This window comes from Ptiloglossa arizonensis, chromosome 8 (assembly GCF_051014685.1).
Source record: "Ptiloglossa arizonensis isolate GNS036 chromosome 8, iyPtiAriz1_principal, whole genome shotgun sequence".
Lineage (NCBI taxonomy): Eukaryota > Metazoa > Arthropoda > Insecta > Hymenoptera > Colletidae > Ptiloglossa > Ptiloglossa arizonensis.
Genome location: NC_135055.1, coordinates 8,025,841 through 8,038,726, shown reverse-complemented (window position 1 = coordinate 8,038,726; position 12,886 = coordinate 8,025,841). Strand labels below are relative to the sequence as shown.

Genomic DNA, 12,886 nt, shown 5'->3' with positions numbered 1-12,886 from the left:
ATATAACAAAGAAGCTTGAAACCACTACGATAAGTACGAAATGTGCTGTTGGATTATATTACGATATCCTTTCGTATTGTACTGTGTTTACGCAATCTCTCGTCTGTTTTCCTTGCGTTGCGGGCAAACCGATTTGAGCATGCATCGCGTTGGAATCATACTTTCTCTGATATTGTAAAAAAGTACAGATATAAAAAATTAAAAAAATTGTTTGCAAGAAGTATGGAGATTAGGTCCGTTTCGAATAACCACATCGCTTTTCCAAGTTGCTTTTTTGCTCACCAGACGGATGCAAACAATTAAATTTCACTCCTAATTTTGTGGAGTTACTTTTATGCAATAAACGTGTATATAATGCTTATACTTATTCAAGTCTGATGCTATTCTACGTTAACGGATGATTGCCTCAATAAGGTAAAATACGACATCGCTGTACTAAGAATCTATAACAAACAACATCAAACTTAAAACTATACAGTTCTTCTAAACAGTTCCTCTAAGCATCATATTTCAAATTAATGACAGAATAAAACACCTCTTGCGTACAAATCTTTAAGATTCACAAGAGCTAATGAATAAAAAATTTTTCTTAAATTCATCTCCAAATATTTCAATTTTACTTGGCCAATTTATAAATTGAATACATAATTTCAATTGATCAGTTTGGACGATATACAATTGAAATAAAAACGAAGTTATATTAGTTATTAAATCTCTAGTATATCTATTAATTTCGTTAGATTGTGACGTAAAATAATTATTTACCCCTGTATAGGTTTCCAGACACACAGGAAAAAATCCACCAGCTGTTAAACCGCAGTACTTGTTCGATCTCATGATTATCATAACTACGTTTCTCCGCAAAGCTTTTCCAACCTTAGTCATCGGCAAGTTTGACCACGGTCCTGAGAAAATTGTTGTCCCAATATGAGCGTTCCATCGGATTAAGCCATCGCAACTATACGTAAATACGAAAACCTGACACAATGTACCGGACAGGTTAATCATCAAACTGACGTATCGCACGGGTGGTGCATCTGTCTGTACAAATATAAAAAAAAATCAACATCAACCGCACATAGAAACGGAAGGAGTCTAAAAAGGGGTCTGAAAAGGTATACTTGTGTAAACAAAATTATTTCGAAATTTTTCTTGAATACGATTAATATACAAAAATAATATAAAGATCGTTTGATAACATTTTCCGACACGATGCTTGCCTTTCAATAATCAGTGGGCAATTCTTGTAGAGCCTATCAGTGTTCAACAGCAAATTACAGGACAAATAAATAGATTAAATTGTGGTATGGCGAACAATGAACATGGGGCTTTTCTGGTGAAAAAAACCCAAACTTGAACGAGGAGTTAGTTTAATAATGTGATTATTGTATGGTTCGAAGTACGTGTACTAACCAGAAACAGCTGATACGCTAGGAGGCACAATACTAAGCCAAAGAACAGCACCTGACACAGTATGATCATTGTGAATACGTTCTCAATTTTTTTACAGTATTCGGTAAGCATCTGATGCTGCTGAACGCAATTCCTCAGCTTCGCGTAACACAAGATCGTGCAGCTTGATAGATCGTTGTCTAAATTTTGATCGTCTGGTTGCTTCTGAACGATGCTATGTAAATTTGTCAATCTGTACTCCAATATGCGAAACTGGTATGCTACGTGCAGATTCACAAGGCACAAGAAGTTGTCGAAGCAGATATAACACACAGCAACATTGTACACGCATAACATCTGTGCAAACAAACACAATACACTTTCAGCAGTACTAATCTCTGTAGGAATTGAAACAATATCATTTGTTCTTAATTTAATCGTAGCAATAATAGTGATTACGGAATTAGTGTCTGTTGTTGCAATATGGTTACGACTTCCAATTCTTCTATAAATGATAACGAGAAACACTTGCTATATACAAAGCACGAGATACTACAATTGTCAATACCTGTATTACAAATAAGACTTCAAAGTAAGGTGAGTTTCCTGTGGGGAAGTTCATCCACATATTGAACGGTAACATTCGTTCGGATTCCCTTTTCCCGACATTTGCTAATATATAGGAAATGAGATTATTTATTAATACACGCTGGGAATTCATTGATATTTTAGAGCATATTTTCATACAGATAGCAATTAACCTTTTGCTCGTGGGTCACTATTAAAGTTTGATCGGAATGAAAGTTCAAAATAAAACAGACTTATTGAAATAATTATTATTAATTTTTTTCCAGTAAATATTCATTCAAAGTTAATTCAGCAATACTCGACTCTTTTGATTACCAAACGCGCATAGAATTCACTTTGGATTATTCTTAGAAATGCAACGCGTCACTTTTCAAATTACTTCTCCAACAAGTAGATTCAGTTTTAAGACAAAAGTTTAACACACGAATTTAAATTTTAAATTCCAGCATGCTTGTAAATCTAATATTGGTAATATTGTGAAACTCAGATGTGATTTTATGAATACGAGTGATACAAAATTTTTGATGTATTCTCTGTGTATACTGCACGACTCACCCAAAAGTGGCGTCAACATGTAACCAGCGCAAGTACCTTGTGCGCAGAAGTTAATAATGATCACGAAAATAATGCATTTCTTCTTGCAGGCGGTCAGAATCAATGTTTCTTGGGGATCGTAATTTGTATGCCAGAAATGTTGTCGCGTGAGCGAAACTAAATTGAAGAATTCAATTTTGCGGTTGTATAAAACAGCGATCTTAAAGGAAACCACCAGTAGATATAAAATATTGCAGGTGATATAAACGCGATCCTAGAATCATAAAATTGTCAATTGCAAGCACATAAACTAACATTAATTCATCGATTCGTGGCGCCGTGTGCGAAACTCTTGCTGCAAGTACCAGTCGCTTTATTTGTAATGTAAATATAATTGTGTTCACTAATTTAAAGTAAAGAGAAACAATTTCAAATCGAATTATTCTTGAAATAGTTGTTAATAAATAATAGCGTATCGCAGTGAGTCAAATTGCACAGTTAGTATCGCATTACGTAGACTAATATAAAAAAAAAGAGAGGAATACGTTACTACAGTATGCGCGCGAAGAGAGTGCACCTGAAGCTTGACTGGTGCTTTTCAATTACTGAGATTTTTCCTGAACGAATAGAACTCGCCACAACACCAGACGCAATATTCTCGCGTACATATTGCATATAATTGTGAATTGAAATGTTAACTCAAACTATTCAAAAATGAGATTCGTGGTAATTTTTCATTTATTCACATGCGTCAAAGAACACCTCCAACGTTCAACAAAATATCAAACACTCGTGGAACGACACTCACGCTAAAATTGTTCCGCGAATAGTAAAAATCTCTTATCGCGATACCCATGGCGACAAACAGTAAAATAATCGTGTAAATCAATGCGAAATTTCTTCGTTGTTGTTCCGTGCGATCTCCTGCCATCCATAAGCCAACGAGTTTCATTAAAAAACACGTCCAAACAATGGAGATATCTTTGCTCCGTACCAAGCGCATGACGAATTTCGTATGGCTGAAAATGTTCTGGGTATCTCTTCGATACGATACCTACTGTCTCCTTCGATAAGAACACTTTGACTCGCTGATTAGCTCATCATCCGTAACAAGACTGGAGCCTACTTTTACCGCGAAACGTGGACGTGCATTATTGATAATTCTTGGAAGCTATCGGAGTTCTAGTTCCTTAGTGACACGGACAGTGACAGGTGTAAAGTAACCGTGACGTTGCAACAGATAGCGTGCAAATACATATATTCACGAATTTGTAGGGGCGGACACTTAGAGGTGTTGCGTGACACGACGATGAAAAAAAGTGTATCATTGTGAAAGAAACTAAACTTGCTGATACGTTCAGTCGCGTTCGTGTAAGCCTGTTTAACATTGTTCGAGAAAGGATAATAATAATAATATTTCAGCTGTATTGTACCAAGGTTGTATATAGAAAAAGAAGACAGTGAGTGAGGACTAAATAGAAATATTACAAGGATATGTATACGTACTGGTATAAAGGCGAGGTATATCTATAGTATGCAAATGAGGAGATTGCATACGGAGTCCTATTCGTTCAGGGGCAATCTCTTTTCGGACCCTAAACGAAAAGGATCCATCTCAATGCAACTGCATTCTCCTTGCATACGTACTGTATCTATACGCTGTTATTAATCTAGCCTGCAAACGAAAGTGGACTACACCTCTGCCTTGTTATTGGAGTTTTACGTATAAAATTTACAATTGACATAAATGTATTGGGTAAATTACTTTGTCGTATTGAATATTAAAGTATGCGGGGATTTTACATTTTGATGCATTAAAAATATTTGTTACACGTTAATGACATTTGGACGATTTGTAGGTTACAGATAACCGTGGGATGTTACACAAGTACGAAATAATTTCGTAAGATTTGTTATGTATTTTCCATATCTAGCGTCGACTGTCTTAATAAAGTGAAATAGGACATCGCGGTACTGAGAACCTGCAACAAAAAATGACATACTTAGAACTCTGTTCACGATCAACGCAAACAATTGAAAACATCAATAACTGCAAAACAAACGTTGAAGGATGATAGTTAAAGAAGGGTACCAAATTAGCAACGTAACATAATCGATTACCCCAGTATAGGTTTCCAGTGACACAGGAAAGAATCCACTAGCTGTCAGACAACAAGATCTACTGGATCTCATAATAATTATTATTGCATTACTTCGCAGCGATTTGCCAATTTTATCCATTGGAAAAACATTCCACGGCCCTGAGTATGTTGCATTACCGATGTTGCCGCTTTGTTGTATCAAGCCATCGCAACTGTACGTAAACATAAAGAGCTGACACAAGGTGCCGGCCATGTTGAGTGTCAAACTGACGCTTCGCGAGGGCGGTGTGTCTGCCTGTACAAATATAAAAAAATATTTTTGCAAATGAAACCTGTGGATCTAATGTAAAGGAAAATATTATTTTTCAATTTAATCTCAGCTTTATAATCAAATTTCATCTCATTGCTGATCGAAACAAACTGCAGTATATCATATTTTTAAAACGTAAATGTACATGTCTAATAGTTGGGACGTATAGTATACCAACCAGGAATATTTGGTAACCAACGAGACAGATGATCATAGCGAGAAACAACACCTGACCAAGTATCATCATTGCAAATATGTTCTCAAGCAATCTGCAGTACTCGGTAAGTGCCTGATGCTGACGGACGCATTTTCTTAGTTTTTGGTAACTCGTGTGCGCATAACTCGATAAACTTTCATCGGGACATCGATTGTGCATTCGATCTTTAACGTTATTGTTCAAGTTTATCAGTCTGTGTTGCAGTACACGAAACTGGCTAGCTACGTGTAGATTCACAAGGCACAAGAAATTATCAAAGCAAATGTAGCACACACCAACGTGATAAACGCACAATATCTATACAAATATTATTCGCATTGAGTAAATTAAAATTTCTACGGAAATTTAAGTCAAATTTGTTCTTAATACATTAATGCACAAAGTGACACTACCTGTATTATAAATAATACTTCAAAGTAAGGCGACTTTCCTGTAGGGAAGTCCACCCACATATTAAATGGTAGTATCCTTTCGGATTCGTTTTTTCCAATATTTGCTAAAACATAGTAGGAAAGAGTTCTATTTTATTGAAAAATATATTATAGACGAAAAGAGTTTTCTTCTTAAAAGGAAAATTGGTTTTAAAACCTTGAGGTTAAATAATTTTATGGATTACAATTCTTACGCGGTTCTGTTTATGTCAAGTATAGAAGCTTTTTATACGAATCACTTATACGTATAGTTCTATGTCTCTCCAATTATTTTCACGAGGAAAAAGTTTAGTGGCGAGAAAGAACGAAACGAAAAATGACTCAAAATTAATATCACCGACACGGACAAAGAATTTTGATGTTTATTTGGTTTTGCAGCTCAACTTACCCAAAAGTGGTGTCGCCATGTATCCAGCGCAGGTGCCTTGAGTACAAAAACTAAGGACAACAATGAAAATAGCACATAATTTCTTGCAGTCAGCCAGGATCAATTTCTCTTGGGAATCATAATCCGAGTGCCAGAAATTCTTTTGCGTGAATAGAACTAAATCAAAGAATTCCATTTTATGTATGTACAAAATGGCGATCTTGAAAAGAACGATCATCAGGTATAAAATATTGCAACCAATATAAACGCAGTCCTGGAATGATAAAATTAAGAATTATAGATAAGTAAAATAATGCAGTTTGTTCAGCGTTTAAAAAATAGACTATCATGTCTAAATAAACTCCAAAGTATTTTTCTTCAATTTTCACGTACTTTTGTAGAATGAAAATGCCGAAATCCCTGCTGCTGCCCAAAATATTAGTTGTAGGCACCCGATAGTCTTAACAAATGATAAACATGATAAAAAAGAAATGAAAAAAAGTAGCGAAATTGAATCTTTTATTTATATCGATAAATAGTAGGTATTTGTGAAGATTAACTTTTCTTGGAACGACAGAAATTAGGTGTCGAATTATTTCTCAATAGAAGGCAACAGTATTTAAAACAGCTGTCGTCTCCCACAGAGTTCGTGAAGTGGAATATTTGAAAAATGGAATTTTATTCGGAACCAAATAATACTTAATTAATAATAACAATGAAAAGATTAGAAAAGCAATGTCACTGATACAATAACTTGTGCGTGCAGTAAATACTAAACGTAAAAATAGTTTGTAGGTATGATTCGGTTGAAATGTAAGGTTACCCTGATTCTTTTTCATCAAACTTATGTTTAAATTAAGTTCAAGCTGCCTCCTGCCACCCGTCGAGGAACATGTACACTTTCAGAGGGGAGCATGTTACGAGCAATAAAAATTGGTACGGTTTCCTCGTTACGTAACATCTAACAAACCGAATACAATCGTCCTGGGAGAAAGTTGTGAAGGAACGTTGTACAGGAAGCCCTTTCTTCGAGAAAACCTTCTTGTGACATTGCCATAATTCTTCCGCTGCGTGCGAGTCTACGATCAACTGGTACGTCTAGACTTTTTCCTATAGAAATTTTCCTGATATTTTTCAATCTTACCCGAGTCTTTAAAAATACAGACAAATTCTTAAGAACAACATATTTCTCTTCGACAAATTGTAAACTCCGCCACGTGTTCTACACAAAAGTACCATGCGAACTTCACAAAAACGTTTCCTATCATGTTACAGTCCTATTGGTTCTTCTTTGTATTCATAAACATTCCTACAACATTCTTACATCACTGTGTATTCTCAATTTACTTCGATTCCTTGTGTCCTGTCGAACAGATGTAGGCACACTTCAAATTACATTTCGAGCCAAATTATTTCGAACACTCGCACAACGAATATTACACGGTGTCTACACTCAACATTGTAAACGCAGCAACAGGTATTTGCACTCGGTAATCCTGCAAAAGCAGTTCAAGATCAGAGGAGTACACTTCGAACTCTTTAGACAAAGGACTCTCTGGTACACTCACATTGAAGTTGCCCCACGAGTAATAGAAATCTCTTATCGCGATGCACGTGGCGATGAAGATCGCCGAAATTGTGTAAATCAACGCGAAATTTCTACGTCTTTGTTCAACGCGATCGGCCGCCAGCCACAAACCGACGGTTTTCATTAAGAAGCATGTCCAAACGATGGATACATCTCTGCTGCGCGCCGAGCGCATGGCGGAATTCGAATAGCTTGGAAAAGATCCGTCTCCGTGCTCCGTCCGAAACTGTATCGATTTTCACAGAAAGCGAGTCTCGCCATTTAACACTTTAACCTGTTGATTCTCTTTGATGCCTGTCACGGATCTCACGTATACGATCCACGGTGTCCTGTCTCTCGTGAAACAAAGGAGTCGGGCATTTCAGAGGTGCATTATTCATGATCTAAGGGGGAGTAATCGTGGCACCTAACTGCTTGGCAACGAAAAAGAAAATCATGACAATGAATCGAGTATGGCGCGATTGCCTGCAAGTGCCAGCGATGAGAAAGTAGTTTTCCACGAAACGACGAAACGGTTTCATTATCGGACAAAGATCAGGATTACTGGTTGAGTGCGTAACGTTTTGGAAGATGGAGGCACAGAATATTATATATGCTTATATACGTTCTTTTTTTCAAAATTTCATCGTATTCTAGTACGTATTACTTCGAGATTGCCAATTCTTTCTTACCACTTCATGATGGGGCATTTGAAATGTTCTCAAATACATATTTTGAAACATACAAGTGATATCGCAAAATGTTATTGGACAAGGTTGAAACGTTTTTTTGTCACAATTTACTTTTTTCTTTTGCACGTGAAGGATTAAGAAGATTCCAAAGTAACCACTCTTTTTTTCAACCGGAACTATGGTTTCTTTTTTTGAATATTTGTGGAACTTTGGTAACTCATCGTTGATAAACCACCGATATAATTGGTAGTTATTAAGTTACAGATTGCCGACGATTTAATTTCCATATCATGTATCGTCTTCACGAGTACATTCGTATGAGAAAAGAAGAAAACAGTGTGAATTAAGATTTGAATCGATGTGTAATTTCAATGTTTATTTAATTGTACTACTTTTTGAGGAATAATTAAGGTAACGTATTGACCGATATTGATATCGTGTGATGCATAGAAGAAATTGAATATATCACCATCGAATATTATTTTTGGAGGAAAATACTTCGCCTTTTTGTATTTGATCCACGGATACAGGTACGAACGATTTTATTTATTATTAGTTGCACAGTAATTCGCAACGTTACTTAAGCGTGGATTGCCTCATTAAAGTGAAGTAAGACATAGCGGTGCTAAGAACCTGTAACAAAGAATTCCATTTTCGTTGATTCTATCGATATATTAATTTAAAAAGATTGCCGTGTTAAGAATTTCGCGCGTAATATTTTATAATTAAGATCAATATTAATATGCATTGTTTCAAATAAAAGTAAATTTGAAAATTTAAAAAAATTTACTTTCTATACCGCGGACTGTGAGAAGGAGAACAAGATCGCTAGTGGTCAGACAGTGAAAGTTTTGCATGCTACATTGTTTTATATTTCAACTTAAGAAAAAGAATTAATTCATAATTCTACTCAAATCTATTTCTCAGAAAGAATAAGTGCTACTAAATGCCTATCATTATATTACATATTTTTATCCTTTTTACTACAAAAAGAAAACAAGTAAATTTGAGATGATATTTTTTCTTCCCTTTATGGTCGTGCATCTGTACTTCTACGCTTGCTTAACAAAGTCTTTAAATAAATAAAAATTTAAAAGAAGACAATTAGCGTACCGAGGTACAAGTTTCCAAGGAGACAGGAAAGAATCCACAAGCAGTTAGACAACAAGGCTTTCTCGATCGTAAAATAATCATATTTAAATCTTTCCGTAGCATTTTACCCGTATTGTTCATGGGTAGATAAATCCACGGTCCAGAGTATACCGCCATCCCGACATTCGAACTTTCTTCGATCAAACCATCGCAGCTGGACGTAAACAGGAATAGCGAGATCATGCTGCCCGTTATATGGAATATAAAAATAAAGCGTCTCGTTCTGGACGAGTCAGCCTGAATATACATCAAACGATATAATACCAATAAAACAATTACGTGTAGATAAAAGTATGCCTTAGAGAACACAATTTTTTAAAATCATTTTACCCCTGGTAAAGAAGATTCAATTGAGCTACTGCTGCAAAATGTATTTTCATATTAGAGATAGAAAATGCTTTTATTGTGAATGAAATATGTAGATAATAATAAATATTCTCTATTTATAAATTACAGAATGATTCATCATGGAATTAGGTCTCAGTTATAGGATGCGAGAATCATAGAACCTAGTTGCTGCTTTTAAGCACCAAATTGACCTCGGATTCAACGAGGTAACGAAATGTTGTCATTTAAAAGCTTGAGACACTGAATCATTGATACTTTAACGTATCAAAGTTGTAATAGGAACACGTGGCGTATCAAAAATATTACGTATTTAAAATTTACAAATTTTAAACAATTCATATAAAATTATATTACTGTATAATTTCCAATCTTTGTATTCGTGAGGTCAGAAATCCTCTAATGGTAAATGTTCAATATTCAATGAATTTCAAATCGCAGTCAGTTATGTTAGAAGAACCTTTAGGAGGTCGTGTATACTTTGAAAAAGATAAATACGAACCAAAAATATCTGGTAGCCCACTAGGCACAGTAACAAACTGAAAATAAGTATGTGTGCGAGTACTATTATCCTGAATATACCCTCGAGCTTGTTACAATATTGGATGTGCGCCTCGTGTTGTCGAATGCAGCTTTTGAACCGCGCGTAACACTTCTTTGCGTAATCTGAGAGAATTACGCTCGATATTTCTTCATCCATTTGCTGTGTACTTGTACCACCCACGTTTGTCAGCCTGTACTGCAGTATGCGAAACTGAGTGGCTGCATGCAGGTTTACTAAGCACAACAGATTGTCGAAGCAAACGTAACACACAACGACGTGGTACAAAGACAGAACCTATACGAATAAGACATTTCTTGAGAACTTCTGTTACATCATGTTTCTTAACATTTCTTAAATTTAATTACAGTTACAGTACCTGTAGTACGAACAATATTTCGAAATATGGTGATATGTATAGAGGCAGGTCGACCCACATATTAAATGGAAGAATTCTGTCGGATTGGTTTTGTCCAATATTTGCTGAAATACATATATTTACCGAAAACATGCAATTGATGCATGTAGGTTCTTGTTAAAGATCTGTTGAAATTGTCGACTAAAGTTTATTGTTCTAATCATTTGCTTACAGTAGTGCTTTTATGAACATTTTGAGAATAACTCAAAAAGATGGTCGTTTAGTAACTGATAAAGATGGTGATGAAAGAAATAGGCAATAGTGATAGTAACAGTTTTATCATTCGACTGGTTACTTTGATGGTATCGGTTGAAGTATTCTTTAATGATTAATGAAAATTCATCTATTATTCAAAGTTATTATCCAACCAAAATACAATTCTATACAACACTAATATATTTTATTATTCAAAGTTATTATCCAACCAAAATACAATTCTATACAACACTAATATATTTGATTGTTGGTATTATTGTCCGAATTAATCAACTTACCCATAATAGGTGTTAGTATATAGCTGACGCTCGTGCCTTGAGCACAACAATTAATCAAAGCGATACTCAACGTACAGATTCTCTTGCAATTGGCTAGCATAACTTTTTCGTTAAAATCGTAGTTTGTATGCCAAATATGCTTATACGAGTACAAAAGTAAGTCGATAAATTTTTTTCTGTTAACCAATATAACGAACAGTTTCAGTAAAACCATGATCAGGCATAGAATGTTACATGCAGTGTATGCGCAGTCCTAGAGTGAGAAAATTGTAACGTATATAATTTTTAAACGAGAACGTGAAATCGATTATTCGCATGTATTACATGTATTGTCATTATCGTCTAAACTATCGTGTTTAAGAAAAAAAAAAATTAATTTACGAGAGTCTGTCTTCTGGTCAACGCCATTTCGATATATTATTTTTAATCTTGTTTAGACAAGATATTGAAACTGTGACAATTTAATTATACGTGGTATTTAAATTTCTATTAGTGTTTATACTGAATTTATTAAAAATGTAAAAAGGTAAAAAGAACTTATAGAAGATATTTATGTTATGAACCATAAGAGATAAGTAATGCAATTGCATTTGGAACAGTGTATTTTAAATGTTCTTTATATTTTTCAGCTCTTCTTCGATATGGTGTGGCAATGGTACCATTTGAACATTCAAGCTTTGAAGGATTCAAGACCAATCAACACTAAATGATTCGTCAATACTTTCAAGACGTTCTCTTGTCGAACAATGTTGTCTGACCTCAAACATTTTGACTCTTTTTCAAAACACAGACTGGAGCAGCCATTACTATGACGTCATCCCCACCATAGTGTTCGCACAAGTATTCACAGAATGATTATCGATCAAAGTATCAAGCAACAAAACCAGGAAACGTAACAATATTGACACCTACTTATTATAACTATTAATATTGTAAGTTGCTTACGTGTCGATGCAAATAACAAACGTGCACCAGTGCAGAAATATTGTACGAGTGTTGGATAAAATAAACAAACTATTCACGCATCCAAGTTGCCGATTGAATAATTATAAAAATGATAAAAATTTAAAGAAAAATCATTGTGAAAAGAGTACTGTTCGTTTTAAAAAATGGTCAGACTTTAAGATGATTTCACACATTCCAGTAAGTGCTATTTGATGTACGTTGTTCTCAATACAAGACACAAAACTTCACAAATACAACGAATCGAACAAGAGTCTTGTACACTCACGCTAAAGTGCGGCCAGGAGTAGTAAAAATCTCTGGTCTGAACCCACACCCCGAACAGAATTGCAATAATCGTGTATATCAGGGTGTAATCCCTACGACGTTGCTCCACTTGGTCTTTTGCTAACCAAAGGCCAACGATTTTCATAAGGAAGCTTGTCATCAGTAAAGAAACATCTTGTTCGTAAGGATCATTACAGGGTATCTTCGACCGGTCAGAAGCGTTAATTTTTAGCTCGCGCGAGACCTTCCCCATTTCTTATCATAACGTGTCGCAGATTACAAAAAGAAATACTTCTGAGTGACGTTATCAATATCTAGTGGCACCGATCGATCCTGTGTTCCTCTTTCTGTGGACGGTCTTCATTGTCAGAAACGGAATGCCATTGAAGAAGGAGAAAATTACAGTTGTTGAATGGCTGTCGCGTGTCAGAGTCGACGGGCAATGCATAATTAACGCCTACAACACTTGCAGTGAAAATGAACAGCCACACTTTTATGACAATGTA

The 12,886-nt window shown here is 35.2% G+C and overlaps 3 protein-coding genes across 3 annotated transcripts; all 3 read right to left on the bottom strand.

Annotated features, from left to right (window-relative positions):
- Positions 1 to 380: 380 nt before the first annotated feature.
- LOC143150658 (odorant receptor 10-like) lies at positions 381 to 3,445 on the bottom strand. Its single transcript, XM_076319108.1, has 6 exons — positions 3,323 to 3,445; positions 2,536 to 2,788; positions 1,961 to 2,064; positions 1,414 to 1,749; positions 766 to 1,041; positions 381 to 443 (listed from the first exon to the last, which is right to left on the bottom strand). Exons 1-6 carry the CDS (start codon positions 3,443 to 3,445, stop codon positions 381 to 383), a joined length of 1,155 nt encoding a protein of 384 aa, XP_076175223.1.
- An 850-nt stretch (positions 3,446 to 4,295) lies between these two features.
- Positions 4,296 to 7,704, bottom strand: LOC143150656 (uncharacterized). The gene is made up of 7 exons (XM_076319107.1): positions 7,393 to 7,704; positions 7,086 to 7,163; positions 5,963 to 6,215; positions 5,536 to 5,639; positions 5,105 to 5,440; positions 4,636 to 4,911; positions 4,296 to 4,496 (listed from the first exon to the last, which is right to left on the bottom strand). Exons 1-7 carry the CDS (start codon positions 7,702 to 7,704, stop codon positions 4,428 to 4,430), a joined length of 1,428 nt encoding a protein of 475 aa, XP_076175222.1. The 3' UTR covers positions 4,296 to 4,427.
- Positions 7,705 to 8,776: 1,072 nt separating this feature from the next.
- Positions 8,777 to 12,633, bottom strand: LOC143150655 (odorant receptor 10-like). The gene is made up of 6 exons (XM_076319106.1): positions 12,382 to 12,633; positions 11,151 to 11,403; positions 10,618 to 10,721; positions 10,200 to 10,535; positions 9,314 to 9,589; positions 8,777 to 8,833 (listed from the first exon to the last, which is right to left on the bottom strand). The coding sequence occupies exons 1-6, from the start codon at positions 12,631 to 12,633 to the stop codon at positions 8,777 to 8,779; spliced, it is 1,278 nt and encodes a 425-aa protein (XP_076175221.1).
- Between the last annotated feature and the right edge of the window lie 253 nt (positions 12,634 to 12,886).